Source organism: Phytophthora sojae, assembly GCF_000149755.1.
Source record: "Phytophthora sojae unplaced genomic scaffold PHYSOscaffold_3, whole genome shotgun sequence".
NCBI classification, from domain to species: domain Eukaryota; phylum Oomycota; class Peronosporomycetes; order Peronosporales; family Peronosporaceae; genus Phytophthora; species Phytophthora sojae.
The window spans coordinates 5612703-5639187 of record NW_009258117.1 but is presented as its reverse complement, the minus strand read 5'-3'; the positions used below and the strand labels follow the sequence as shown (position 1 = coordinate 5639187).

The window sequence follows — 26485 nt, the reverse complement described above, 5'->3', positions numbered from 1 at the left end:
GGCCTGCCAGCCGCGCCAGGACGCAGCAGGGCTGTCATCGGACCCGCCAGCAAGCGTGTGGCAGCCGAAACGAGCGCGGACAGGAGACGTCAAAAAAGGCCAAACAAAGAGCAGGGCCTTGCCGGAGATCGAATCCGGGACCTCTCGCACCCTAAGCGAGAATCATACCACTAGACCACAAGGCCACGCGGACGTACCAACACCCCCACATGTCGCGCCGCCAGCACGCCTCCTACACACATCACACACGCATCAAACGCATCCACTCACACTCGCCGTCGCCATGCCGAACCATGCCGAACCATGCCGACCCTCAGCTCGCGTCTCCGACCCTCCCCGCCCACGCAACGAGGCTCTTTATTTTCGACACGGTGCCGGTCATTCCGAGCGTGTCGACCGATGTGCTGGCCTGCCAGCCGCGCCAGGACGCAGCAGGGCTGTCATCGGACCCGCCAGCAAGCGTGTGGTAGCCGAAACGAGCGCGGACAGGAGACGTCAAAAAAGGCCAAACAAAGAGCAGGGCCTTGCCGGAGATCGAATCCGGGACCTCTCGCACCCTAAGCGAGAATCATACCACTAGACCACAAGGCCACGCGGACGTACCAACACCCCCACATGTCGCGCCGCCAGCACGCCTCCTACACACATCACACACGCATCAAACGCATCCACTCACACTCGCCGTCGCCATGCCGAACCATGCCGAACCATGCCGACCCTCAGCTCGCGTCTCCGACCCTCCCCGCCCACGCAACGAGGCTCTTTATTTTCGACACGGTGCCGGTCATTCCGAGCGTGTCGACCGATGTGCTGGCCTGCCAGCCGCGCCAGGACGCAGCAGGGCTGTCATCGGACCCGCCAGCAAGCGTGTGGCAGCCGAAACGAGCGCGGACAGGAGACGTAAAAAAAAGGCCAAACAAAGAGCAGGGCCTTGCCGGAGATCGAATCCGGGACCTCTCGCACCCTAAGCGAGAATCATACCACTAGACCACAAGGCCACGCGGACGTACCAACACCCCCACATGTCGCGCCGCCAGCACGCCTCCTACACACATCACACACGCATCAAACGCATCCACTCACACTCGCCGTCGCCATGCCGAACCATGCCGAACCATGCCGACCCTCAGCTCGCGTCTCCGACCCTCCCCGCCCACGCAACGAGGCTCTTTATTTTCGACACGGTGCCGGTCATTCCGAGCGTGTCGACCGATGTGCTGGCCTGCCAGCCGCGCCAGGACGCAGCAGGGTTGTCATCGGACCCGCCAGCAAGCGTGTGGCAGCCGAAACGAGCGCGGACAGGAGACGTCAAAAAAGGCCAAACAAAGAGCAGGGCCTTGCCGGAGATCGAATCCGGGACCTCTCGCACCCTAAGCGAGAATCATACCACTAGACCACAAGGCCACGCGGACGTACCAACACCCCCACATGTCGCGCCGCCAGCACGCCTCCTACACACATCACACACGCATCAAACGCATCCACTCACACTCGCCGTCGCCATGCCGAACCATGCCGAACCATGCCGACCCTCAGCTCGCGTCTCCGACCCTCCCCGCCCACGCAACGAGGCTCTTTATTTTCGACACGGTGCCGGTCATTCCGAGCGTGTCGACCGATGTGCTGGCCTGCCAGCCGCGCCAGGACGCAGCAGGGTTGTCATCGGACCCGCCAGCAAGCGTGTGGCAGCCGAAACGAGCGCGGACAGGAGACGTAAAAAAAAGGCCAAACAAAGAGCAGGGCCTTGCCGGAGATCGAATCCGGGACCTCTCGCACCCTAAGCGAGAATCATACCACTAGACCACAAGGCCACGCGGACGTACCAACACCCCCACATGTCGCGCCGCCAGCACGCCTCCTACACACATCACACACGCATCAAACGCATCCACTCACACTCGCCGTCGCCATGCCGAACCATGCCGAACCATGCCGACCCTCAGCTCGCGTCTCCGACCCTCCCCGCCCACGCAACGAGGCTCTTTATTTTCGACACGGTGCCGGTCATTCCGAGCGTGTCGACCGATGTGCTGGCCTGCCAGCCGCGCCAGGACGCAGCAGGGTTGTCATCGGACCCGCCAGCAAGCGTGTGGCAGCCGAAACGAGCGCGGACAGGAGACGTAAAAAAAAGGCCAAACAAAGAGCAGGGCCTTGCCGGAGATCGAATCCGGGACCTCTCGCACCCTAAGCGAGAATCATACCACTAGACCACAAGGCCACGCGGACGTACCAACACCCCCACATGTCGCGCCGCCAGCACGCCTCCTACACACATCACACACGCATCAAACGCATCCACTCACACTCGCCGTCGCCATGCCGAACCATGCCGAACCATGCCGACCCTCAGCTCGCGTCTCCGACCCTCCCCGCCCACGCAACGAGGCTCTTTATTTTCGACACGGTGCCGGTCATTCCGAGCGTGTCGACCGATGTGCTGGCCTGCCAGCCGCGCCAGGACGCAGCAGGGTTGTCATCGGACCCGCCAGCAAGCGTGTGGCAGCCGAAACGAGCGCGGACAGGAGACGTAAAAAAAAGGCCAAACAAAGAGCAGGGCCTTGCCGGAGATCGAATCCGGGACCTCTCGCACCCTAAGCGAGAATCATACCACTAGACCACAAGGCCACGCGGACGTACCAACACCCCCACATGTCGCGCCGCCAGCACGCCTCCTACACACATCACACACGCATCAAACGCATCCACTCACACTCGCCGTCGCCATGCCGAACCATGCCGAACCATGCCGACCCTCAGCTCGCGTCTCCGACCCTCCCCGCCCACGCAACGAGGCTCTTTATTTTCGACACGGTGCCGGTCATTCCGAGCGTGTCGACCGATGTGCTGGCCTGCCAGCCGCGCCAGGACGCAGCAGGGTTGTCATCGGACCCGCCAGCAAGCGTGTGGCAGCCGAAACGAGCGCGGACAGGAGACGTAAAAAAAAGGCCAAACAAAGAGCAGGGCCTTGCCGGAGATCGAATCCGGGACCTCTCGCACCCTAAGCGAGAATCATACCACTAGACCACAAGGCCACGCGGACGTATCAACACCCCCACATGTCGCGCCGCCAGCACGCCTCCTACACACATCACACACGCATCAAACGCATCCACTCACACTCGCCGTCGCCATGCCGAACCATGCCGAACCATGCCGACCCTCAGCTCGCGTCTCCGACCCTCCCCGCCCACGCAACGAGGCTCTTTATTTTCGACACGGTGCCGGTCATTCCGAGCGTGTCGACCGATGTGCTGGCCTGCCAGCCGCGCCAGGACGCAGCAGGGCTGTCATCGGACCCGCCAGCAAGCGTGTGGCAGCCGAAACGAGCGCGGACAGGAGACGTCAAAAAAGGCCAAACAAAGAGCAGGGCCTTGCCGGAGATCGAATCCGGGACCTCTCGCACCCTAAGCGAGAATCATACCACTAGACCACAAGGCCACGCGGACGTACCAACACCCCCACATGTCGCGCCGCCAGCACGCCTCCTACACACATCACACACGCATCAAACGCATCCACTCACACTCGCCGTCGCCATGCCGAACCATGCCGAACCATGCCGACCCTCAGCTCGCGTCTCCGACCCTCCCCGCCCACGCAACGAGGCTCTTTATTTTCGACACGGTGCCGGTCATTCCGAGCGTGTCGACCGATGTGCTGGCCTGCCAGCCGCGCCAGGACGCAGCAGGGCTGTCATCGGACCCGCCAGCAAGCGTGTGGCAGCCGAAACGAGCGCGGACAGGAGACGTCAAAAAAGGCCAAACAAAGAGCAGGGCCTTGCCGGAGATCGAATCCGGGACCTCTCGCACCCTAAGCGAGAATCATACCACTAGACCACAAGGCCACGCGGACGTACCAACACCCCCACATGTCGCGCCGCCAGCACGCCTCCTACACACATCACACACGCATCAAACGCATCCACTCACACTCGCCGTCGCCATGCCGAACCATGCCGACCCTCAGCTCGCGTCTCCGACCCTCCCCGCCCACGCAACGAGGCTCTTTATTTTCGACACGGTGCCGGTCATTCCGAGCGTGTCGACCGATGTGCTGGCCTGCCAGCCGCGCCAGGACGCAGCAGGGCTGTCATCGGACCCGCCAGCAAGCGTGTGGCAGCCGAAACGAGCGCGGACAGGAGACGTAAAAAAAAGGCCAAACAAAGAGCAGGGCCTTGCCGGAGATCGAATCCGGGACCTCTCGCACCCTAAGCGAGAATCATACCACTAGACCACAAGGCCACGCGGACGTACCAACACCCCCACATGTCGCGCCGCCAGCACGCCTCCTACACACATCACACACGCATCAAACGCATCCACTCACACTCGCCGTCGCCATGCCGAACCATGCCGAACCATGCCGACCCTCAGCTCGCGTCTCCGACCCTCCCCGCCCACGCAACGAGGCTCTTTATTTTCGACACGGTGCCGGTCATTCCGAGCGTGTCGACCGATGTGCTGGCCTGCCAGCCGCGCCAGGACGCAGCAGGGCTGTCATCGGACCCGCCAGCAAGCGTGTGGCAGCCGAAACGAGCGCGGACAGGAGACGTCAAAAAAAGGCCAAACAAAGAGCAGGGCCTTGCCGGAGATCGAATCCGGGACCTCTCGCACCCTAAGCGAGAATCATACCACTAGACCACAAGGCCACGCGGACGTACCAACACCCCCACATGTCGCGCCGCCAGCACGCCTCCTACACACATCACACACGCATCAAACGCATCCACTCACACTCGCCGTCGCCATGCCGAACCATGCCGAACCATGCCGACCCTCAGCTCGCGTCTCCGACCCTCCCCGCCCACGCAACGAGGCTCTTTATTTTCGACACGGTGCCGGTCATTCCGAGCGTGTCGACCGATGTGCTGGCCTGCCAGCCGCGCCAGGACGCAGCAGGGCTGTCATCGGACCCGCCAGCAAGCGTGTGGCAGCCGAAACGAGCGCGGACAGGAGACGTCAAAAAAGGCCAAACAAAGAGCAGGGCCTTGCCGGAGATCGAATCCGGGACCTCTCGCACCCTAAGCGAGAATCATACCACTAGACCACAAGGCCACGCGGACGTACCAACACCCCCACATGTCGCGCCGCCAGCACGCCTCCTACACACATCACACACGCATCAAACGCATCCACTCACACTCGCCGTCGCCATGCCGAACCATGCCGAACCATGCCGACCCTCAGCTCGCGTCTCCGACCCTCCCCGCCCACGCAACGAGGCTCTTTATTTTCGACACGGTGCCGGTCATTCCGAGCGTGTCGACCGATGTGCTGGCCTGCCAGCCGCGCCAGGACGCAGCAGGGCTGTCATCGGACCCGCCAGCAAGCGTGTGGCAGCCGAAACGAGCGCGGACAGGAGACGTAAAAAAAAGGCCAAACAAAGAGCAGGGCCTTGCCGGAGATCGAATCCGGGACCTCTCGCACCCTAAGCGAGAATCATACCACTAGACCACAAGGCCACGCGGACGTACCAACACCCCCACATGTCGCGCCGCCAGCACGCCTCCTACACACATCACACACGCATCAAACGCATCCACTCACACTCGCCGTCGCCATGCCGAACCATGCCGAACCATGCCGACCCTCAGCTCGCGTCTCCGACCCTCCCCGCCCACGCAACGAGGCTCTTTATTTTCGACACGGTGCCGGTCATTCCGAGCGTGTCGACCGATGTGCTGGCCTGCCAGCCGCGCCAGGACGCAGCAGGGCTGTCATCGGACCCGCCAGCAAGCGTGTGGCAGCCGAAACGAGCGCGGACAGGAGACGTCAAAAAAGGCCAAACAAAGAGCACGGCCTTGCCGGAGATCGAATCCGGGACCTCTCGCACCCTAAGCGAGAATCATACCACTAGACCACAAGGCCACGCGGACGTACCAACACCCCCACATGTCGCGCCGCCAGCACGCCTCCTACACACATCACACACGCATCAAACGCATCCACTCACACTCGCCGTCGCCATGCCGAACCATGCCGAACCATGCCGACCCTCAGCTCGCGTCTCCGACCCTCCCCGCCCACGCAACGAGGCTCTTTATTTTCGACACGGTGCCGGTCATTCCGAGCGTGTCGACCGATGTGCTGGCCTGCCAGCCGCGCCAGGACGCAGCAGGGCTGTCATCGGACCCGCCAGCAAGCGTGTGGCAGCCGAAACGAGCGCGGACAGGAGACGTAAAAAAAAGGCCAAACAAAGAGCAGGGCCTTGCCGGAGATCGAATCCGGGACCTCTCGCACCCTAAGCGAGAATCATACCACTAGACCACAAGGCCACGCGGACGTACCAACACCCCCACATGTCGCGCCGCCAGCACGCCTCCTACACACATCACACACGCATCAAACGCATCCACTCACACTCGCCGTCGCCATGCCGAACCATGCCGAACCATGCCGACCCTCAGCTCGCGTCTCCGACCCTCCCCGCCCACGCAACGAGGCTCTTTATTTTCGACACGGTGCCGGTCATTCCGAGCGTGTCGACCGATGTGCTGGCCTGCCAGCCGCGCCAGGACGCAGCAGGGCTGTCATCGGACCCGCCAGCAAGCGTGTGGCAGCCGAAACGAGCGCGGACAGGAGACGTCAAAAAAGGCCAAACAAAGAGCAGGGCCTTGCCGGAGATCGAATCCGGGACCTCTCGCACCCTAAGCGAGAATCATACCACTAGACCACAAGGCCACGCGGACGTACCAACACCCCCACATGTCGCGCCGCCAGCACGCCTCCTACACACATCACACACGCATCAAACGCATCCACTCACACTCGCCGTCGCCATGCCGAACCATGCCGAACCATGCCGACCCTCAGCTCGCGTCTCCGACCCTCCCCGCCCACGCAACGAGGCTCTTTATTTTCGACACGGTGCCGGTCATTCCGAGCGTGTCGACCGATGTGCTGGCCTGCCAGCCGCGCCAGGACGCAGCAGGGTTGTCATCGGACCCGCCAGCAAGCGTGTGGCAGCCGAAACGAGCGCGGACAGGAGACGTAAAAAAAAGGCCAAACAAAGAGCAGGGCCTTGCCGGAGATCGAATCCGGGACCTCTCGCACCCTAAGCGAGAATCATACCACTAGACCACAAGGCCACGCGGACGTACCAACACCCCCACATGTCGCGCCGCCAGCACGCCTCCTACACACATCACACACGCATCAAACGCATCCACTCACACTCGCCGTCGCCATGCCGAACCATGCCGAACCATGCCGACCCTCAGCTCGCGTCTCCGACCCTCCCCGCCCACGCAACGAGGCTCTTTATTTTCGACACGGTGCCGGTCATTCCGAGCGTGTCGACCGATGTGCTGGCCTGCCAGCCGCGCCAGGACGCAGCAGGGTTGTCATCGGACCCGCCAGCAAGCGTGTGGCAGCCGAAACGAGCGCGGACAGGAGACGTCAAAAAAGGCCAAACAAAGAGCAGGGCCTTGCCGGAGATCGAATCCGGGACCTCTCGCACCCTAAGCGAGAATCATACCACTAGACCACAAGGCCACGCGGACGTACCAACACCCCCACATGTCGCGCCGCCAGCACGCCTCCTACACACATCACACACGCATCAAACGCATCCACTCACACTCGCCGTCGCCATGCCGAACCATGCCGAACCATGCCGACCCTCAGCTCGCGTCTCCGACCCTCCCCGCCCACGCAACGAGGCTCTTTATTTTCGACACGGTGCCGGTCATTCCGAGCGTGTCGACCGATGTGCTGGCCTGCCAGCCGCGCCAGGACGCAGCAGGGTTGTCATCGGACCCGCCAGCAAGCGTGTGGCAGCCGAAACGAGCGCGGACAGGAGACGTAAAAAAAAGGCCAAACAAAGAGCAGGGCCTTGCCGGAGATCGAATCCGGGACCTCTCGCACCCTAAGCGAGAATCATACCACTAGACCACAAGGCCACGCGGACGTACCAACACCCCCACATGTCGCGCCGCCAGCACGCCTCCTACACACATCACACACGCATCAAACGCATCCACTCACACTCGCCGTCGCCATGCCGAACCATGCCGAACCATGCCGACCCTCAGCTCGCGTCTCCGACCCTCCCCGCCCACGCAACGAGGCTCTTTATTTTCGACACGGTGCCGGTCATTCCGAGCGTGTCGACCGATGTGCTGGCCTGCCAGCCGCGCCAGGACGCAGCAGGGCTGTCATCGGACCCGCCAGCAAGCGTGTGGTAGTCGAAACGAGCGCGGACAGGAGACGTCAAAAAAGGCCAAACAAAGAGCAGGGCCTTGCCGGAGATCGAATCCGGGACCTCTCGCACCCTAAGCGAGAATCATACCACTAGACCACAAGGCCACGCGGACGTACCAACACCCCCACATGTCGCGCCGCCAGCACGCCTCCTACACACATCACACACGCATCAAACGCATCCACTCACACTCGCCGTCGCCATGCCGAACCATGCCGAACCATGCCGACCCTCAGCTCGCGTCTCCGACCCTCCCCGCCCACGCAACGAGGCTCTTTATTTTCGACACGGTGCCGGTCATTCCGAGCGTGTCGACCGATGTGCTGGCCTGCCAGCCGCGCCAGGACGCAGCAGGGCTGTCATCGGACCCGCCAGCAAGCGTGTGGTAGCCGAAACGAGCGCGGACAGGAGACGTCAAAAAAGGCCAAACAAAGAGCAGGGCCTTGCCGGAGATCGAATCCGGGACCTCTCGCACCCTAAGCGAGAATCATACCACTAGACCACAAGGCCACGCGGACGTACCAACACCCCCACATGTCGCGACGCCAGCACGCCTCCTACACACATCACACACGCATCAAACGCATCCACTCACACTCGCCGTCGCCATGCCGAACCATGCCGAACCATGCCGACCCTCAGCTCGCGTCTCCGACCCTCCCCGCCCACGCAACGAGGCTCTTTATTTTCGACACGGTGCCGGTCATTCCGAGCGTGTCGACCGATGTGCTGGCCTGCCAGCCGCGCCAGGACGCAGCAGGGTTGTCATCGGACCCGCCAGCAAGCGTGTGGCAGCCGAAACGAGCGCGGACAGGAGACGTAAAAAAAGGCCAAACAAAGAGCAGGGCCTTGCCGGAGATCGAATCCGGGACCTCTCGCACCCTAAGCGAGAATCATACCACTAGACCACAAGGCCACGCGGACGTACCAACACCCCCACATGTCGCGCCGCCAGCACGCCTCCTACACACATCACACACGCATCAAACGCATCCACTCACACTCGCCGTCGCCATGCCGAACCATGCCGACCCTCAGCTCGCGTCTCCGACCCTCCCCGCCCACGCAACGAGGCTCTTTATTTTCGACACGGTGCCGGTCATTCCGAGCGTGTCGACCGATGTGCTGGCCTGCCAGCCGCGCCAGGACGCAGCAGGGTTGTCATCGGACCCGCCAGCAAGCGTGTGGCAGCCGAAACGAGCGCGGACAGGAGACGTCAAAAAAAGGCCAAACAAAGAGCAGGGCCTTGCCGGAGATCGAATCCGGGACCTCTCGCACCCTAAGCGAGAATCATACCACTAGACCACAAGGCCACGCGGACGTACCAACACCCCCACATGTCGCGCCGCCAGCACGCCTCCTACACACATCACACACGCATCAAACGCATCCACTCACACTCGCCGTCGCCATGCCGAACCATGCCGAACCATGCCGACCCTCAGCTCGCGTCTCCGACCCTCCCCGCCCACGCAACGAGGCTCTTTATTTTCGACACGGTGCCGGTCATTCCGACCGATGTGCTGGCCTGCCAGCCGCGCCAGGACGCAGCAGGGCTGTCATCGGACCCGCCAGCAAGCGTGTGGCAGCCGAAACGAGCGCGGACAGGAGACGTAAAAAAAGGCCAAACAAAGAGCAGGGCCTTGCCGGAGATCGAATCCGGGACCTCTCGCACCCTAAGCGAGAATCATACCACTAGACCACAAGGCCACGCGGACGTACCAACACCCCCACATGTCGCGCCGCCAGCACGCCTCCTACACACATCACACACGCATCAAACGCATCCACTCACACTCGCCGTCGCCATGCCGAACCATGCCGACCCTCAGCTCGCGTCTCCGACCCTCCCCGCCCACGCAACGAGGCTCTTTATTTTCGACACGGTGCCGGTCATTCCGAGCGTGTCGACCGATGTGCTGGCCTGCCAGCCGCGCCAGGACGCAGCAGGGCTGTCATCGGACCCGCCAGCAAGCGTGTGGCAGCCGAAACGAGCGCGGACAGGAGACGTAAAAAAAGGCCAAACAAAGAGCAGGGCCTTGCCGGAGATCGAATCCGGGACCTCTCGCACCCTAAGCGAGAATCATACCACTAGACCACAAGGCCACGCGGACGTACCAACACCCCCACATGTCGCGCCGCCAGCACGCCTCCTACACACATCACACACGCATCAAACGCATCCACTCACACTCGCCGTCGCCATGCCGAACCATGCCGAACCATGCCGACCCTCAGCTCGCGTCTCCGACCCTCCCCGCCCACGCAACGAGGCTCTTTATTTTCGACACGGTGCCGGTCATTCCGAGCGTGTCGACCGATGTGCTGGCCTGCCAGCCGCGCCAGGACGCAGCAGGGCTGTCATCGGACCCGCCAGCAAGCGTGTGGCAGCCGAAACGAGCGCGGACAGGAGACGTCAAAAAAGGCCAAACAAAGAGCAGGGCCTTGCCGGAGATCGAATCCGGGACCTCTCGCACCCTAAGCGAGAATCATACCACTAGACCACAAGGCCACGCGGACGTACCAACACCCCCACATGTCGCGCCGCCAGCACGCCTCCTACACACATCACACACGCATCAAACGCATCCACTCACACTCGCCGTCGCCATGCCGAACCATGCCGACCCTCAGCTCGCGTCTCCGACCCTCCCCGCCCACGCAACGAGGCTCTTTATTTTCGACACGGTGCCGGTCATTCCGAGCGTGTCGACCGATGTGCTGGCCTGCCAGCCGCGCCAGGACGCAGCAGGGCTGTCATCGGACCCGCCAGCAAGCGTGTGGCAGCCGAAACGAGCGCGGACAGGAGACGTCAAAAAAGGCCAAACAAAGAGCAGGGCCTTGCCGGAGATCGAATCCGGGACCTCTCGCACCCTAAGCGAGAATCATACCACTAGACCACAAGGCCACGCGGACGTACCAACACCCCCACATGTCGCGCCGCCAGCACGCCTCCTACACACATCACACACGCATCAAACGCATCCACTCACACTCGCCGTCGCCATGCCGAACCATGCCGAACCATGCCGACCCTCAGCTCGCGTCTCCGACCCTCCCCGCCCACGCAACGAGGCTCTTTATTTTCGACACGGTGCCGGTCATTCCGAGCGTGTCGACCGATGTGCTGGCCTGCCAGCCGCGCCAGGACGCAGCAGGGCTGTCATCGGACCCGCCAGCAAGCGTGTGGCAGCCGAAACGAGCGCGGACAGGAGACGTCAAAAAAGGCCAAACAAAGAGCAGGGCCTTGCCGGAGATCGAATCCGGGACCTCTCGCACCCTAAGCGAGAATCATACCACTAGACCACAAGGCCACGCGGACGTACCAACACCCCCACATGTCGCGCCGCCAGCACGCCTCCTACACACATCACACACGCATCAAACGCATCCACTCACACTCGCCGTCGCCATGCCGAACCATGCCGAACCATGCCGACCCTCAGCTCGCGTCTCCGACCCTCCCCGCCCACGCAACGAGGCTCTTTATTTTCGACACGGTGCCGGTCATTCCGAGCGTGTCGACCGATGTGCTGGCCTGCGCATAAATATGCTTTCGACAATAAGACCACAAAATTATACTTGATATTTGTATTGAAGTAACCATGTAACTCTGGGCTACGCAGTGGGTTACGCTTTGGAGGGTACTATACGTGTAAGGGGTATTATTTGGGAATTTTCGTTAGTTAAAAAACTGTGTTGTATAACCGAAAATGTACGCGACGCGGGACTCGAACCCGCAACCCCCCGATTCGAAGTCTGATACGCTATCCATTGCGCCAGCCGCGCGTTTAGACATCGGAGACATATCGAATGTTATAAAATCTATTAGAATTGTGAGATTGGAACTCTTCCAAAACTAACACAAACGCTGTCGCAAATCGCAATTTATGTATCAAATATGTCCAAATTTACGTCGTGTTTGCTACAACCTATGATACCGACCAAAAACAACATATTTGAGTGCTAAATGCATGGCTACACTCACTCATCGTACATGCTGGCTACCGGTAGTGGCCGTGTCGTGCTGTGGCCAGTCAGCTCATTAGACAAACAATGCGTAGGTGAACTTGCACGTACAACCAACTTGGTTGGTATAATAGTAAGCCCTCAGCCTCTTCCGTTGGCTCGACTGTCAACGGCTTGTGCGCTGACGCGGAGCTTGGAGCGCATGAATGCGCCCAACCCGTGGACAGTGCGTGAATGTACTGACCGGTGATTGGAAGTTGTACCAAAATAGTGGTACGCATCATTTGCGCTCGACGCAATTTGTGGAGACGTCAAACTCGTTTACACAAATTGCAACGGATTTGCTACGATAAATACGCCATGTTTATGACCGTAGCAAATATCGAGTGTGTGTGGGTTTTGGTAGAGCTCCATTGATGGATAGGTGTCTCATTACACTTGGACGCGTCAAGGGGATATACCATAAATAACAGCAAACATGTAGCATTACCGTCAGATCTGGTTCACATGTCAGTCTGATCAAATACTTAATATGTTGGGTTGAACTGTGCATGCTCACAGTTTTTAAAGTGGGCTGTACACTTTAACAAGTCGTATAATTATTTCCTTATAGATTTTAAATCAAAAACGGTTATGCAATGTAACGTTTCCTTATTAACCCCTTAGTTCCCGTATTTTGCAAGGTACTACATAACCGATGTATCCCTCATTCACTTTTTCGCAGCGTGTCGTATTAGACTCCGTGTTTGGAGGCAGGTCGTGTGGCATCATATAATGAAAGTAAGATACTTGTTTACCAAAAAAGAATCGAATGCACAAGCATAGGTTTGTAATCTGTAGGTACGGTTGCAGGGAGGGGGGAGGGAGGATCTCACCCACTAAGCACGATTGGCCAGCTGGCCACACAGTTCAGTCAGCAATTAGACGACTCATCCGCAAGATAATTCCCCGGTCGGCAGAACCCCACGACACCATCTTAAGGAGCACGTGCGGCACCTGTGCCTCGAGGCACTACTTAGCGTATTGTGCCATTAACAAATTTTGGCGGATGAGTTGTTAATTCTGTTGGAACATCCAGTTTCGCGTAGCTATCAGGATGTCAAGTCGTATCTACTTTAAAAGGTGGCACTGTATGATTACGTCAACGCAGTTGAAGGTAGCATCCCCATTTGGTTCTTAAATACGGGTAAAATGCATGTTTTCGGCCCCGGAAACTCTATGATATATAAACCCTAATCTCTTCTAAAACGTTGATTTGTTTCCTGTAAACAGACGTAATTATAAGGGGACTTGCCCCCAATTAGACGCATAGGAGGCAGATTTCGGGTGGACATCATGTGGAGAAGTTGAAAAGGATACTAGATGCGTGATCCTGGAACAGACGCTGAAAGTCCTTAGCTTGCCGGAGCAACAATAAGTTCGATCCGTGCTTTTCATGAAAACAACGATGTCTTCAAGGACGAATAGCTTCTATTGTTGGTAGTTATATGTGGTATTCGCATGGTGACATTCATAGAGGGAGGTATACCCCGGTTATAACAGGTCCCTAGCGATCTTAGATATCGTGGCCTTCTTGCCAATGTGGTTGAATGTGTCTCTGACGTTTCTCCACTGCATGATACCATACAAAATATAAAACGTTTCTAACCACAACCACGCAAATTAAACAGGAACAACTTACCACACACCCTTTCGAGAAACGCGATGACACCATGGTCCACCTCGAATCACGCGCTCTCGTACTTTTGAAGCAAAATGAGCCAACAATTTAGCAGGAGAGTTTTCGGCCATACAACAACATATGCGTTCACAAATACAGGCGGCGTGGTTGAGGCTTCCAAAATCAACCTGCAAGTCAATACCAAAAACAAAATATTTCCGAAAAATAATTCGTAAGCTTGAACAGTCTCTCGTATGCGAAATGATGTTTGATCCGGACGTACATGTAGGTCGACGGGATGACCGCCTTTTAACAAGCGATACGCGACGTAAGGTCAACACTTTTTGTAGCTTGGGCTCATACTGCGGAACGCAGAAAAGCGATTTAGAATGCGAGGCTAATGTCGCTGTGTAGGTACGCGTCTTGATCATCGCCTCGTACTCCGGTATCGACAATTGAACTGATGGTTGACGAGCAATCAAGGCGGAAGTACATGTATCTCGGCTCATTTCCCCTAAAACTGGTCCAATGGTCATGCGTCGGGAGGAAAAAAAACACACGAGATGAGTATTTCCGATTGAATGAAAAGCGTATAACTACAGTACCATAGGTCAATAAGGATTCGTTAGTCGCGGCCTGCTCTAAATTTAGAGAATTTGCCATCTGAGGAAGCGACAACAGAAGCCGACGAGCACGGACAAGGTCACCGCGGGCAATGTGGTGTGGCCTTATCACTTTGCGTTCGACCCTACAGCAATTCAGCAGCAGCGACATTGCCGGCGGTCAGTAGCAGCGTCATGAACTCGTGCCCACCGGCCTCAACACGGACACGGATATGGACGCGCAAGCGCTGCATGGGGTGGTGTACGGCGTAGCGACATCAGCAGCGCTGTGTACAGCACGGTAGGCGCGGTGAACGAAGGGCAGCGCGATCTACGGCTCCATGCACCCGAAGAGCGGCAACGTCAGTGTTCCCAAGGCACACCAGGACGTTGAGACGGGCTCCAAGGTTTCAGGGCGACTTTATCGAGGCCATAGTTGGTCTCGGCTCCAACGCCGCGCGCTGAGGCGTTGACCGTCGGCGGTGCTTGTCCACCGCGATCTGGGGCCGGGGCCCTCGACGACCAACAGCCACAATGGAGGTTGTACTCTCCAGATCCTCGGCTGTAGCTGCATTGCTCTTGACTCCTTGCCACCGCAGCGCGCTGGCTGACACCACATCAAATGTACGCGTATAAATATCTGCTTACCACCCTCAAGGCGTGCTTTTTCACGGCGTACCTCGGCATCCTTCCGACATCACGTCGCCACCCGTCCATGTGTTCATCACAGGTAGTCACGAGTCTAAGGAGGGTCTGTACAGTCAAATCATCCCCGGACAAGACAATATGCATCTGCAGCAAGCGCTCTACACTCTACATGCTATACAAGCTTTCAGAAGATACATGTTTCAAAATAATTGTTTTCAAACCCATGACCATTTCGAACACACGGGCACGAGGAACGATTTTCATGCGGCTATTGTGATCGTTATAGGTATCGTTGCACTCTGTGCAATATCTACATCACATCGCAAGATACCGAAGTTACTTGTGAGCTTCAAAGCTGCTACATATTCGCCTTTGCGCGTTTTGCAGTTTTTTAGACTTTCTTCGAGAATCGTGATTTCCGTTGACCTTAACCCTTCTAGCCCCAACCTTATTCTGTAGTGATTATACAGAATAAGATGACTTGATTAAAGTATACGTCAAAACTGCTGGAGGTATGCTATTGCAACCCTTTACAGGGTGACGGTACAGCAATCGTGCACTTCCAGCACAAAATAGCTGCGAAAGTGGACAAAAGATGAACAAAAGATGAACAATGTATCCACCATCTGATAAAAATGGTGTGTGCTCATTGGGCGAAACAAACGTAACACACACGTTAATACCTTTAGAACTACAATACCTGTCACGCTCGGTATGAGTCCGAACCGAGGGGCGTTAACAGCACCAGCCATCCGTCCTTCATGCCACGCGGCGGGTGAGGCCCAGGCGCTGAGGAAAAAAATGCCCAGTTCCTAACTAACGGAGTGAGGAGTAAGGAGTGAGGAGGACTGCATACACGAAGTCTATCGGAGGAAAAAACTGCCCAGTTCCTAACTAACGGAGTGAGGAGGAACTGGGCAATTATTTCCTCCGATAGACTTCGTGTATGCATCTATTCGCTCCATACGAATCATCGCCATCGTCTTGCTAACTAGCGCTGGTGATCACTTTATCGCGCTGTGGCGTTCGCTCATGTCCGTCGCACGCACAGTATCCATAAGATGTAATATACGAATGTATTATCGATAAGCTCTGCTACATCCAAAATATACAGTAGCATGCGGGCCAAACGCTCTCGATGGTCACCCCAGGCTTCGCGCCGTGTACGTCGAAGCGTTTGCTAGAAGTCCCTTGTTCAGTAGACTCCGTTCCACGGCCGCCTTACCCTGTAGCATCCGTCGTATTCAAATCAGCACAAAGCCTTATTCTGTACCTTCTGCTGTATCCACTTGGGTTGGTCTGGTTTGCTCTATAGCATCCGTCATATCCATCGCTGCCGGACAGGTCTATTCTGTAGGTACCATCACAATAAATTCAGTCAATGCACGTTGGTCTGCAGCTTCCATCTAGCCCCTCTATCGCATCGCCTCCATCTGCCGTTTATCCCCTACCTGGTAAGCGCCTGAACGACGCATGCGCTGCTGTGGAGCGCTAGTTGAAGCCGTTGCTACCGCTGCGGATGCATTCATGGAGGTGGTTGGTCCAGGAGTGACGAACGCGCGTCTCGATACTTAGTGGTAGCCGGCAGCACCGCCTCGCACGGCGCACTATGGGCTCGCGCGCGCTTGAATACAATTCCAGACTGACCTTAGACAATATATCGAACAGACTGTAAATAGACTTGCTTACCTTTAGCATCACTACCACGTGTAGAGCTCGAGGTACGTCTGGTCAGGGCGGTTTCTCGTTCCGAAGTGAAAGGCACCGCGATTGGGTGCCAAACGGTCACTATGGCCTTACACCCCAATTTTCCAACCTGTTGGGGATTTATACTCGTCCTTCTATAGCTGCAGAAGAATCCCCGTCTATCTACCCATCACAGATCCAACAGGAATGATGGGCTGATTACTCACTATACAAAAAAGCTATATGCGAAGTTTTTCGCGGAAACCAAGTTTGCTGGATATTAAATCCTGTCGAAATGCTTATTCTGTAGGATACAGAATATGGGGCTAGAGGGGTTAAGTCGCGTATCGCTTGTTAATAGCGGTTGGTGGCATAATACCTTCCGTACGAACCAAAGCCGACCAAAGCCCATCCACTAAAGAAACATGTTAAAAAATTCCATAACCTCCTCGCTTAAATTAAAATTAACGTACCAAAGTGGAGCAGGTAGGTGCCGTCATCTGCACCCGCCATTGCGTTGTGTTGAGAAGCACTTAACCACATTGCAAAAAAATTTCGGCTCGTAAGAATCATCCTAAAGCATACCGCAGGGTTGCCTTCGTCGTCTACCACGTACTACTCTTAGAAGCCAAGCACCAGTAGCTCGTTCTTTTCTTCGTCCGAATATGCCGCAAACTACGTGCTGTCCGTCTCAGCTTCGTATTAAGATCCCAAGCGAACCGTGTTGGGGCTGACGCACATACGCGGATGAGCTCAGTTTATCAGGTCCGCTGCACAACAGTACCTACAGTAATTAGTCTGGCCCATACTAAATCTGAATAGTAGATTTTTCATTGCTCAAATTATTAGTCTCGCCTCAACATGTTAAATCGACCAATCGGATTGATCGATTATCCCCGTCTGACCAATCCGATCGGATCGGGCTGAGTAACGACTGATTCCGACGGATTCCGACTAAATTCCGACTAAAACCGTTCGTCGATATATGGTTACAAAGGTAACATCTGTTGAACCAGATAAACATGGAACTATGCTAACGAGTAAATTAGAATATAAAGTTAGTTCAGCACCATTCGATTGGCTCAAATCATAACGAATTTTTACCAATAAGATAGCATTCTCCTTATCTTTATATCCGCTTCATGCCTGGTATCGCGTCAGAGCCGTTCTTCGGTTGCAAGCGCAACGTCGAGACGGGCGAGGTTGTCTCGGCGGAGCTGGTGGAGATGTAGTACGGAGACGTGCTGACGCGCTTGGTCGACTTGATATACGTAGAGATGGAAGGCAAGCCGCAGTGCTGGGTGCACGGCACGTACTTCTCGCGCGCGAACAAGCACATCAAGCGCACGGAGGAACGTTCCCGCCGCATGAGCTCTGGCGCGCTGTTCGACCAGTCGGAGCTCAAGTCGAACCCGCGCGGAACGCTGAGCGCGTTTATCGCGAAATACCCTTCGATGGTGTCGACGCTGCTGTCGCTGCCGGACTGCGACATCTTCCTGGAGCTGTGCCGCACGGGTGGGAAGCCGGTGAACTTCGTGCCTGCGATCACCAAGGACTTCAAGACGTGGTTCAAGAAGGCCTCTCTGTAGTACTCAAAGGACTTGCGGTGCCGCAGGGCGTCGAGCAGCGCGTGTTTATCCTGCAGGGTCCCGTGGTTGTGCGCTACAGCACGGTGGTGGATCATCCACCGTGGATGAGCCCGTGGCGGACATCCTGGGAGGCATCAACTCGGGCTTCATCAACGTTACGATTTCTGCCGCGTCGGTTGCGGCTGCCAAGCATACTGTGGACATCGCTGGAGTTAACGTCAGGGAGAGCGACGGATGAGAGCGCCATTCCGTCTGCTGAAGAGTGGCTTGCAGCGCTCGCCGCGTCCGTGGGCGACAAGGACTGGCTGAAGGCGCTCATCTCGTCGACCCACGTCGTGAAGGAGTAGAAGTGGCTTGCGAACCCGGCTGCGCCAGCTTGTTGTCCCCCAGGTTGGCCATAAGTACGTGATCGACGCTGCCGGCATTCGCGTGTTCGACAGATCGATCGACATTTCTGGCCCCGTGATCGAGATCGCGAAGAAGGACACAGCGAGTGCCGTTTTGGTGAATGAGGTTTGCCCATCAGTGGCCGAGCTGAAAGTCGGCATCGTGTCGATGGAGATGACGTTCCAGCACCACCCTGAGCTGTTGTGCTCGATCCACGCTAAGGGCAGCGGCTTCATCGACAAGGTGATGGCGTTCTACGCCCGCTTCTGGGTGGCCATCGAGGACAAAAAAGAGGATTCGTGCGAGGCTGTAGCGTGATGTCTCCTTTCACGGCCGACTTCAGCATCACGAAGGAGGATATCGTGGCGTATCGCGCCGCACTGGGTCTCAGCGCGGACGAGGTGGGCGCCGCTGCCGACTTCTTTACGATCGTATCGTGGCGTCCGCTGATCAAGTCGGTGTTCACGAAGGAGGTGAAGGGCAACTTGCTGGACCTGGTGCACCTGAAGCACTCGCACAGACTGCTGTCATCCCTCAAGATGTCCGCGATGTTCATTCCTGGCGACGACATTCCGAGCACGTCGAATGTCGGCAGTCTGCACATCGACGACTGCAGCAGTGCACGATGTGGCCATCATCTCGCGCAAGACGGTGGCCGAGCAACTGGAGGAGGTGCTGGAGCCGCTGGTGGAGCTGCACGGCGAGTTTCTGTCCGCGGCTCATTCAATGTCTTCGAGGCAACCTTCTCGATCGACAAGTTGACGGACGATTTCGTGCTCAAGCGCTAGGAGGATGTGGAGATCCTGAAGCCGAAGTCGTGGCCGAAGCTGCCTGCCGAGGCATCGGTGAGCATCGGTGACAACCTGTCGTTCGAACTGACGACGACGAAGCAGTACGCGTCGATCAACTCGCTGAGCTCTGTGGAAGTGTCGGGTGTGCTGTGCCGTGAGGAGGCTGGCTCGAAGGTGGAGATCGGCACGGTCGAGCTCAAGAGCAACGAGGTGAACGAGAGCCCCGGGGTGGCGTTCCTGCACCAGGTGCAACCGGCAGACGCGAATGCCGGTGGCATGTTTGCGAACGGTGGCTCGCACGTGCCGGAGAAGCCGTTGGAGAGAAATGTGCCGACGAACGCGCTGGCTTACGCCGTGGCTTCGCGCGACCTCAATCCGATTCACCGCTCGAAGTACGCCGCCATCTTGGGCCACCTACCGAAGGGCAAGCCGATCATGCACGGTCTGTGGACCGCGACGAAGGTCCGCGACCCGGTCATCGAGAGCTTCGGTCTGCTTCGACAGCAACGTCGTTGACTACGACGTGAACTTCGACGGCATGGTGTACCCGGGCGACAAGCTGTTCATGCAGGCGCGCCACATCGGCCTCGACGACGGCAAGATAGTTCTGGCGGTGGAGGTTGTGAATGGTTTCGGCGAGCGCGTGGTTAGCACGCGTGCTGTGATGAAGCAGGCGCCGATGGCGTTTGTGTTCAGTGACCAGGGCTCTGCCGCGGTGAACATGGGCATGGACCGCTACCAGGATTCCTCAGTTGCGAGATTTGGGACCGTGGTGATGTGACACAACACGTTCGGTTTCTCCATCCTCGAGATGGTGCACAAGAACACGAAGTCCATTACGGTGCACTTTGGCGGTAAGAAGGGCTGCAACAATTCGCGAACATTACATGAACCTGAAATGTGAAGACCCTGTCACTGGTGAGGTTACCCCGCTGTTACCAGAGATTGATGAAGATACTGAGAGCTACAGCTTTTCGGCAACGGACGGCCTGCTGTTCGCGACCCAGTTCAGCCAGCCTGCGCTGGTACTTCTGGAGAAGGCAATGTTCTCTGAGATTGAGGCGGCGCAGCTGATTCCTGATGATGCCTATCTTGCTGGCTAGTCCCTGGGCGAGTACGCTGGTTTTTGATCTCCTTCGTGGAAGCGCTATCGGTGGAAGCACTCATGGATCTAGTATTCCTGCGTGCAATGATCATGCAGAAGGCTGTAAAGCGTGACGCTGAGTGACGCTCGGACTACGGTATGGCCTACAGGTGTTGGCCCCCACTTCATGGAGGAGGTCATGTACAAGGTCGTGGACGGCATCGAGGCGGCTTCGGGTAAGCTCCTGCAGATTTTGAACTTCAACATCCAGCAGCGCCAGTACGTGGTTGATGGTGAGAACGTGAACTTGGAGACGCTGTCGCTGGCGTTGGCTGGGTTCAAGGCCGTGAAGTCGACCGCTCCGGAGGAGGTGGAAAAGGTGATCGCAGAGTCGCTGGCGCAGACTCGCGCTCGCAAGAAGAAGTGCGAGCAGAGTGGGCGTCCGTTTACGCTGTCCCGAGGCCTGGCGACGACCCCGCTGGTTGGTATTGACGTGCCGTCCCACTCGCGCGAGCTGCTGGGCGGCGTACCGTCGTTCCGGGCGCTACTGCGCACGAAGTTCGACTTGCAGGTGCTGGAGCGCCAGCTGCCGCTTCTGGTGAACCGGTACATCCCGAACCTGGTGGCCACTCCGTTCTCGCTGGAGCCAGTGTTGACTTCCCTATTACTCTTCCAAGCGGGTGACTGCATCCATGGGCCCGAGCTCTGGTCAACGGACGGAACGCGGTCAGGGACGACTCTCGTTCTAGACATTCGCACAGGGTCGACGGGGTCATTTCCGCGCTACTTGATGACTTTCGCCGGGCAGGTCCACTTCCAGGCAGACGACGGCGTTCATGGATCTGAGCTCTGGACAACAGACGGAACTCCCAGCGGAACTGTCATGACTTGACATCGCGTCGGGGGTACGGGGTCCGTGCCCAGCTTCTTGACTGTCCTGTACACTTTCAGTGCTCCTTCTGGTACACTTGTCTTCGCAGCGCAAGCGGAGCGAGATCGTCTCACGGAATTCTGGCAATCAGACGGGACCAGCGGCGGGACTACCAAATTGTTCCCGCTGTCCCGCGAAGTTGTTGAGCTGAACGTGGACTCGCTCAATCTCCAGCTAGCAGGGAAGATGCTAGTGGCGATTTCATCAGAACCTGATAGATTCTTCTATCTTGGTCGAGAATTTAGGGGTACGAGGCGACGAAAAGCCCGTTCTTGGCGGAGGTGCTGGACCCGATGCAGTTGCAGTTGACGACGAAGGCCCACCTCGCGCACCTTCTGGTGGTGGAGCTGCTGGCGTACCAGTTTGCGGTGCCTGTGCAGTGGATCAAGACGCAGGCGCTGCTGTTCTCATAGAGTGGTGTTCACCGCTTCGTGGAGATTGATCCTGCTCCGACGTTGACGAACATGGCGCTGCGCACTGTGCAGGTTGGTGACTTCCCATCAGTGCCGCGTGAGATTCTGTGGTACCAGCGCCACCGCGAGGTTGTTCACTTCGAGGAGGCGACGTCGAACATCTCTGCATCAGAGTACGCGCGCGGTCTGGCTGCCGAGGCTGTGGCTGAGGCCCTGGCCGCCGCTGCGAAGGCTGCTACTGCGTCTGCTCCGAAGGCGAAAGCGGCTCCCGCGGCGCCGGCCCCTGTCGCTGCTCCGGTTGTTGTCGCCCCGTTGGCTCCAGTGCAGGCTGCTCCTGCTCCGGCCCCTGCTGCGGAAGACGCGCCAGTTGCTGCACTTCACATTCTGCGGGTGCTTCTTGCTGTGCGCATGAACAAGAGAGCAAGGAAGCCATGGACGTGAAGACGATTTGCGCCGGCGAGGCGGTGGTGGAGCACGATGCCTGAACGATCTGAAAGGGAGTGCGGCATTCCAGAGGGTGGCGAGGAGATGACCTGGTTTCGAACTTCTTGGTCTACGAGCGTGGTGCTGGGTAACGTGACGAACCGTTTGCTGAACAAAGCTGTGGTTTTGGTTTTCCGACATCAAGGGCAATTTGTCGTGAACCGTTGGCGAGCTGCTGCATGGGATATGTTTTGCTGCTTGATACGATTTGTGCGGAGAACAGTACAAAGATCAGTTTGCATGGTGTTTGGCAAGTGCTGTGCTGAGACCGGATTATCGAGGCAGAATTCCATTACTAGCTTTTGGCTGCTTCAAGTTTGGCTGTGGTCTCGTTGAATTGCATGAAGGACTGCATCTCGGATACCGCAGAGACAGCATCATCTCCGAGTCTTGCTCGCCGAACACTTACGGTGGCGCCAGCAGCAGAGAAAGCTTGATCACTTGGGACGGACGTCGCCATCACGGCAAGAAAGTCCCGAGCCATCATCCAGATTCTTGGGAACTGGTCGAGGGTGCGCATCCAGACACACACTGCACTGCTGCTGGGTTTCGAGTTCATGGTGGGATCCCGGTGAACGAGCCAACGATCAAGCTCTGAAGCAAACGACTCTCCTCCATCGAACCCAGTAGGCTCGTCGAGCCCGAAGTTGTCGTCCAGCATTTGGTGCAGAACCTTACTCAGAGCGACCTCCTCGGTGTCTTGCTGGTCCAACGTGGAGGCACTGGTGCCTTGCTGCTGGCTCTCGAATCGGACGCGGTACTCGGCCTCGTACTCGTCGATGACATACTGCCTGATGGGAGCAATATCGGTCATTACCTTAGGCAGAAGCGTCTTGGCTCGAGGATCGAGCATGGCAGCAATTTGAGCCTCGCGGCTTTTTACCAAGCTGTCGTACTCGTCGAGTTTCTTCTTGAAAGCCGTTGCAAAGTCGGCGGTGTAGCGGGCGACAGCCTGGTTGATCCTTGACGTCGCATTCTTTTGACACCAGTTCAAATACGACGACTGCCATCCCAAACGTGGGATAGTTCTTACCAGACATCATCATGGTTGCGGCCTTTATGGGCGTCAGAATCTTGCAGAATTCTTCCAAAGCCTGCCATTTACTGTCATCGAGCGGAGCTGCAAGTCGGTCATCAGGCCCGATCGAGAAGTTTCGATAGCCTTCGTGGCGGCCGTGAATGTGCCGCAGCAGCTCCTCAATGGGCTTTCGCAAGTGAATTGCGGATATCACAATCGACCAGGTGCTGTTCCAGCGCGTGACACAGTCAAGCACAGGCTGCTCGAACTTCGCCTCCAATACTTTACAGATTCGTTCAAGTTCTTCATTCAGGGCCGCGTTTCCTCAGGATATCGCGTATGGTGCCGATGCAGGTATCAACGAACGAACACTCGGTGAGGACTTCTTTGACAGCAAGCTGCAGCACATGAGCAAGACAGCGAACTTGAAACACATTCGGCGGTGCTTCAACGGCGCTACCGGATTCAGAAGTCATGTCAGCGGCTGATGGAGGTATCGCGTCGCTCAGATGATCTCGAACTGCATCGGTAGCTTGGCACGAATAGATCGGACCATTGTCTTGTTGTTCTTAGCATTGTCCGTTGTAATAGCCCAGAGTGTTGCGAACAGAGCTCCATCCATCGCCTTTATCACGTCGAGTAAAAGATCAGCAAGGCGCACCCCAGTATGCGGATACTCAACCCTTCGAAAGCCTAAAATGATGTAGCGAAGGTTCCAGTCTTCATCGATCCAGTGCATCGTCACTACCATGTAACGTCTGTTCGCGGCAGACGTCCACATGTCCGTCGTTATAGATGTACGGCTTGACCGAACATCGCGAAATATTAGGCAGCGGGGAATTGTCTTTCGGGCGAGGTCCTTTTCCAGTTTCCACCGCACGGCTCGGCCTTTCGATTACAGTGGCATCATTGGTTCACTCCAAAATCTAGTCGGTGGGGCATGAGAGGACATTGCCAACACGACAAGAGAACTTAGTCGATTTTTATCGTGCTACAACCACACGCACTGGGATGCGGCTCGGCGGGTACAGTAATTTGCGTGCTCAGCAAAAACCTGATATATATGACCCCTCAGTTTATATGTTGTCAAAGGACTTGGGCTAACAACCCAACGACCATATGTACTGACTTAACCACTATAGTGCGCTTACATATCGTCTCCACACGAGTTTCGAGTGCAGCTAAGCATTCAACGTGGCCAATGACTTGCCTGGGTTATCCCCAGTGCAGACAAAATATCTGCGAAATTCAGGTGTATCTAATGTAGCTTTATTATGTGCCGTGCTGGATGCTACTATCGCTCTTCTTGCTTTCATTCACTTGCATGGTGCTGACTAGGCTAATGTATGTCGTTCCCGTGCATCCTTGAAGTCAGGCCTGGAGATCTTCCCGCCCGATCTCTTTTTACGAGAGCTGATTGGTGGAATCCTAATTGGGCACATTCCCACCGTTCACTAAAACAATACATCGCCCTAAGTGTGGTACAGCTCGGGAAACATGCCTTCTCACAAAAATTGTAAGGTTCTAACTGTTCGCTGAGCACGCAAATCACTGTACTCGAATACTTGAAGGGATGTCGACGTATTGTCTGTCGCTTAATGAGAAAAAGTGCGACGTGACTTACGAAGTGTACATAGACGCGAGCTTCGGATGTCTTCCAAAAGAACGAAAGTCCGTAACCGACTATATGAGTTTGTGGTGGTGCTGTAGTAAGCAGGATGGTGTTTACCTGTCTACCGCAGAGGCAAACTCATCGCACTCAGCGAAGAAACCAAAGAGAGTGAGTGACTATGGCATCTACTTAAAGGGATGGGGCTTCCGCAAAAGCTTCCGGTGCAGGTTTGGTGCGACAGTAACACCGCTATCAGCATAGTTAAGAACCCAGGAAAACACAAAGCCAAGAAGTACATTAAAATACGGTATCTACTTACAAGAGACATTGCAGAGCTTGGTCGACTTCAAATAGCCTATTGTGGGACCACAGAGATGACCGCAGACATTCTAACCATGGCGCTGCCTACTAAGTAATGCCTCAAGCTAAAAGAGAGAAACTTGGGGTTCGAGTTCTAGAACTCTACCCTAGTACATAGTGTGAGTATTAACAGAAGATCCCGCTATGAAGGGAACAAAAAGAGCCCAAAACGGTGAGCGCCGAAAAAAACTAATTGCGGAACAAGTGAAGCATACATGCAACTAGTGTCGTTCGACAGCTCACTATCTCAAACTTAACACTGTGCTATCCTAGTCTAAGCTAGCATTGTTGTCTCGCGAGTGCAGGCGCAGCGAGAAGACGCCTCGAGTGATTGACTGTATGCTCTGTGAACCGATTTCCAAAAAGAATGGAAATCGGTTCAAGAGCGGGACGGCTTTCCCACCATCCCTTGGTGCTCCCACCAGCTCAGCACAGCACCCACCGCGCGTGCTTCACGAAGTCGGTCTGGCGACCAAAGTCCTTAGGCTGCAGCGGCTGCACGTCCTTGTTGCGTCCACCGCGCTGATCACGTCGACCAGCTCCCTCGAGGTGCCTTCCAGAATCTTGGTGACCATGATGGCGCAGACGCCGCCGACGTTGGTGGTCATGAAGACGGCCTCCACCAGCTCCTGCTTGTCGCTCTGCGGGACCACCAGCTCGGCTACCACCTCCAGCTCGTCCAGCTCTGACGCCTGCTCGTCCACGCAACAGACACTGCTGACGCTTGACTCGTTCCAGGGCTGCATCGACGCCTCCGGCTACAGCCTCCTGTACTCCACGTCACTGCCGACGGACGCTGAGTACGTCAAGATGAGCGGTCCCAGCGACTGCCAGTCCATCATCGAGCCCGACGTTCAGCACAGACATGATGACGGCGAGGGTGACCGTCAGCCGCTCCACGTGCAGCGTCTCGTCCTGGTAGATCTCGGCGTTCACGTCGTCCACTCAGCTTGGCGCCTTGGCTAGCGCAAACTCTTATTGCCATGCACACAAGAACCCTGTTTAGTATCATAGTGCTAATGCTTCGTCGTGGAGCCTGCAGCGCTCTCT

At 56.8% G+C, this 26485-nt stretch overlaps 4 protein-coding genes and 30 non-coding genes across 34 annotated transcripts; 4 read left to right on the top strand and 30 right to left on the bottom strand.

The window, feature by feature from the left end:
* Positions 1-113: 113 nt before the first annotated feature.
* PHYSODRAFT_t703 lies at positions 114-185 on the bottom strand. The gene has a single exon. It is a non-coding gene; the product is annotated as a tRNA-Pro (tRNA).
* Positions 186-519: 334 nt separating this feature from the next.
* Positions 520-591, bottom strand: PHYSODRAFT_t702. Its single transcript has one exon. It is a non-coding gene; the product is annotated as a tRNA-Pro (tRNA).
* A 335-nt stretch (positions 592-926) lies between these two features.
* Positions 927-998, bottom strand: PHYSODRAFT_t701. The gene has a single exon. It is a non-coding gene; the product is annotated as a tRNA-Pro (tRNA).
* Positions 999-1332: 334 nt separating this feature from the next.
* On the bottom strand, positions 1333-1404 carry PHYSODRAFT_t700. Its single transcript has one exon. It is a non-coding gene; the product is annotated as a tRNA-Pro (tRNA).
* A 108-nt stretch (positions 1405-1512) lies between these two features.
* PHYSODRAFT_329111 (hypothetical protein) lies at positions 1513-8591 on the top strand (the record flags this gene model as incomplete). The annotated part of the gene is made up of 18 exons (XM_009525501.1): positions 1513-1713; positions 1944-2120; positions 2351-2527; positions 2758-2934; positions 3165-3308; positions 3571-3714; positions 3967-4143; positions 4374-4517; positions 4781-4924; positions 5187-5363; positions 5594-5737; positions 6000-6176; positions 6407-6550; positions 6813-6989; positions 7220-7363; positions 7626-7802; positions 8033-8176; positions 8439-8591. 18 exons carry the CDS (start codon positions 1513-1515, stop codon positions 8589-8591), a joined length of 2922 nt encoding a protein of 973 aa, XP_009523796.1.
* PHYSODRAFT_t699 lies at positions 1740-1811 on the bottom strand. Its single transcript has one exon. It is a non-coding gene; the product is annotated as a tRNA-Pro (tRNA).
* On the bottom strand, positions 2147-2218 carry PHYSODRAFT_t698. Its single transcript has one exon. It is a non-coding gene; the product is annotated as a tRNA-Pro (tRNA).
* On the bottom strand, positions 2554-2625 carry PHYSODRAFT_t697. The gene has a single exon. It is a non-coding gene; the product is annotated as a tRNA-Pro (tRNA).
* Positions 2961-3032, bottom strand: PHYSODRAFT_t696. Its single transcript has one exon. It is a non-coding gene; the product is annotated as a tRNA-Pro (tRNA).
* Positions 3367-3438, bottom strand: PHYSODRAFT_t695. Its single transcript has one exon. It is a non-coding gene; the product is annotated as a tRNA-Pro (tRNA).
* PHYSODRAFT_t694 lies at positions 3773-3844 on the bottom strand. The gene has a single exon. It is a non-coding gene; the product is annotated as a tRNA-Pro (tRNA).
* Positions 4170-4241, bottom strand: PHYSODRAFT_t693. Its single transcript has one exon. It is a non-coding gene; the product is annotated as a tRNA-Pro (tRNA).
* PHYSODRAFT_t692 lies at positions 4577-4648 on the bottom strand. Its single transcript has one exon. It is a non-coding gene; the product is annotated as a tRNA-Pro (tRNA).
* Positions 4983-5054, bottom strand: PHYSODRAFT_t691. The gene has a single exon. It is a non-coding gene; the product is annotated as a tRNA-Pro (tRNA).
* Positions 5390-5461, bottom strand: PHYSODRAFT_t690. Its single transcript has one exon. It is a non-coding gene; the product is annotated as a tRNA-Pro (tRNA).
* Positions 5796-5867, bottom strand: PHYSODRAFT_t689. Its single transcript has one exon. It is a non-coding gene; the product is annotated as a tRNA-Pro (tRNA).
* Positions 6203-6274, bottom strand: PHYSODRAFT_t688. Its single transcript has one exon. It is a non-coding gene; the product is annotated as a tRNA-Pro (tRNA).
* On the bottom strand, positions 6609-6680 carry PHYSODRAFT_t687. Its single transcript has one exon. It is a non-coding gene; the product is annotated as a tRNA-Pro (tRNA).
* On the bottom strand, positions 7016-7087 carry PHYSODRAFT_t686. The gene has a single exon. It is a non-coding gene; the product is annotated as a tRNA-Pro (tRNA).
* PHYSODRAFT_t685 lies at positions 7422-7493 on the bottom strand. Its single transcript has one exon. It is a non-coding gene; the product is annotated as a tRNA-Pro (tRNA).
* On the bottom strand, positions 7829-7900 carry PHYSODRAFT_t684. Its single transcript has one exon. It is a non-coding gene; the product is annotated as a tRNA-Pro (tRNA).
* PHYSODRAFT_t683 lies at positions 8235-8306 on the bottom strand. The gene has a single exon. It is a non-coding gene; the product is annotated as a tRNA-Pro (tRNA).
* Positions 8592-8640: 49 nt separating the features above from the next.
* On the bottom strand, positions 8641-8712 carry PHYSODRAFT_t682. Its single transcript has one exon. It is a non-coding gene; the product is annotated as a tRNA-Pro (tRNA).
* A 334-nt stretch (positions 8713-9046) lies between these two features.
* PHYSODRAFT_t681 lies at positions 9047-9118 on the bottom strand. Its single transcript has one exon. It is a non-coding gene; the product is annotated as a tRNA-Pro (tRNA).
* Positions 9119-9443: 325 nt separating this feature from the next.
* Positions 9444-9515, bottom strand: PHYSODRAFT_t680. Its single transcript has one exon. It is a non-coding gene; the product is annotated as a tRNA-Pro (tRNA).
* Positions 9516-9840: 325 nt separating this feature from the next.
* PHYSODRAFT_t679 lies at positions 9841-9912 on the bottom strand. Its single transcript has one exon. It is a non-coding gene; the product is annotated as a tRNA-Pro (tRNA).
* A 324-nt stretch (positions 9913-10236) lies between these two features.
* Positions 10237-10308, bottom strand: PHYSODRAFT_t678. The gene has a single exon. It is a non-coding gene; the product is annotated as a tRNA-Pro (tRNA).
* A 334-nt stretch (positions 10309-10642) lies between these two features.
* PHYSODRAFT_t677 lies at positions 10643-10714 on the bottom strand. Its single transcript has one exon. It is a non-coding gene; the product is annotated as a tRNA-Pro (tRNA).
* Positions 10715-11038: 324 nt separating this feature from the next.
* PHYSODRAFT_t676 lies at positions 11039-11110 on the bottom strand. Its single transcript has one exon. It is a non-coding gene; the product is annotated as a tRNA-Pro (tRNA).
* Positions 11111-11444: 334 nt separating this feature from the next.
* Positions 11445-11516, bottom strand: PHYSODRAFT_t675. Its single transcript has one exon. It is a non-coding gene; the product is annotated as a tRNA-Pro (tRNA).
* A 402-nt stretch (positions 11517-11918) lies between these two features.
* PHYSODRAFT_t674 lies at positions 11919-11991 on the bottom strand. Its single transcript has one exon. It is a non-coding gene; the product is annotated as a tRNA-Arg (tRNA).
* A 6053-nt stretch (positions 11992-18044) lies between these two features.
* PHYSODRAFT_259666 (hypothetical protein) lies at positions 18045-22403 on the top strand (the record flags this gene model as incomplete). The annotated part of the gene is made up of 12 exons (XM_009525500.1): positions 18045-18352; positions 18583-18691; positions 18747-19042; positions 19087-19366; positions 19697-19976; positions 20020-20306; positions 20346-20388; positions 20441-20559; positions 20638-20656; positions 20789-21426; positions 21795-21917; positions 21963-22403. 12 exons carry the CDS (start codon positions 18045-18047, stop codon positions 22401-22403), a joined length of 2943 nt encoding a protein of 980 aa, XP_009523795.1.
* Positions 22404-24410: 2007 nt separating this feature from the next.
* On the top strand, positions 24411-25159 carry PHYSODRAFT_405130 (hypothetical protein; the record flags this gene model as incomplete). Its single annotated transcript, XM_009525499.1, has 2 exons — positions 24411-24488; positions 25004-25159. Coding segments are annotated over 2 exons (234 nt in total), but the record flags the coding sequence as incomplete, so codon positions are not given.
* Positions 25160-26041: 882 nt separating this feature from the next.
* On the top strand, positions 26042-26401 carry PHYSODRAFT_490354 (hypothetical protein; the record flags this gene model as incomplete). Its single annotated transcript, XM_009525498.1, has 1 exon — positions 26042-26401. One exon carries the CDS (start codon positions 26042-26044, stop codon positions 26399-26401), a length of 360 nt encoding a protein of 119 aa, XP_009523793.1.
* Between the last annotated feature and the right edge of the window lie 84 nt (positions 26402-26485).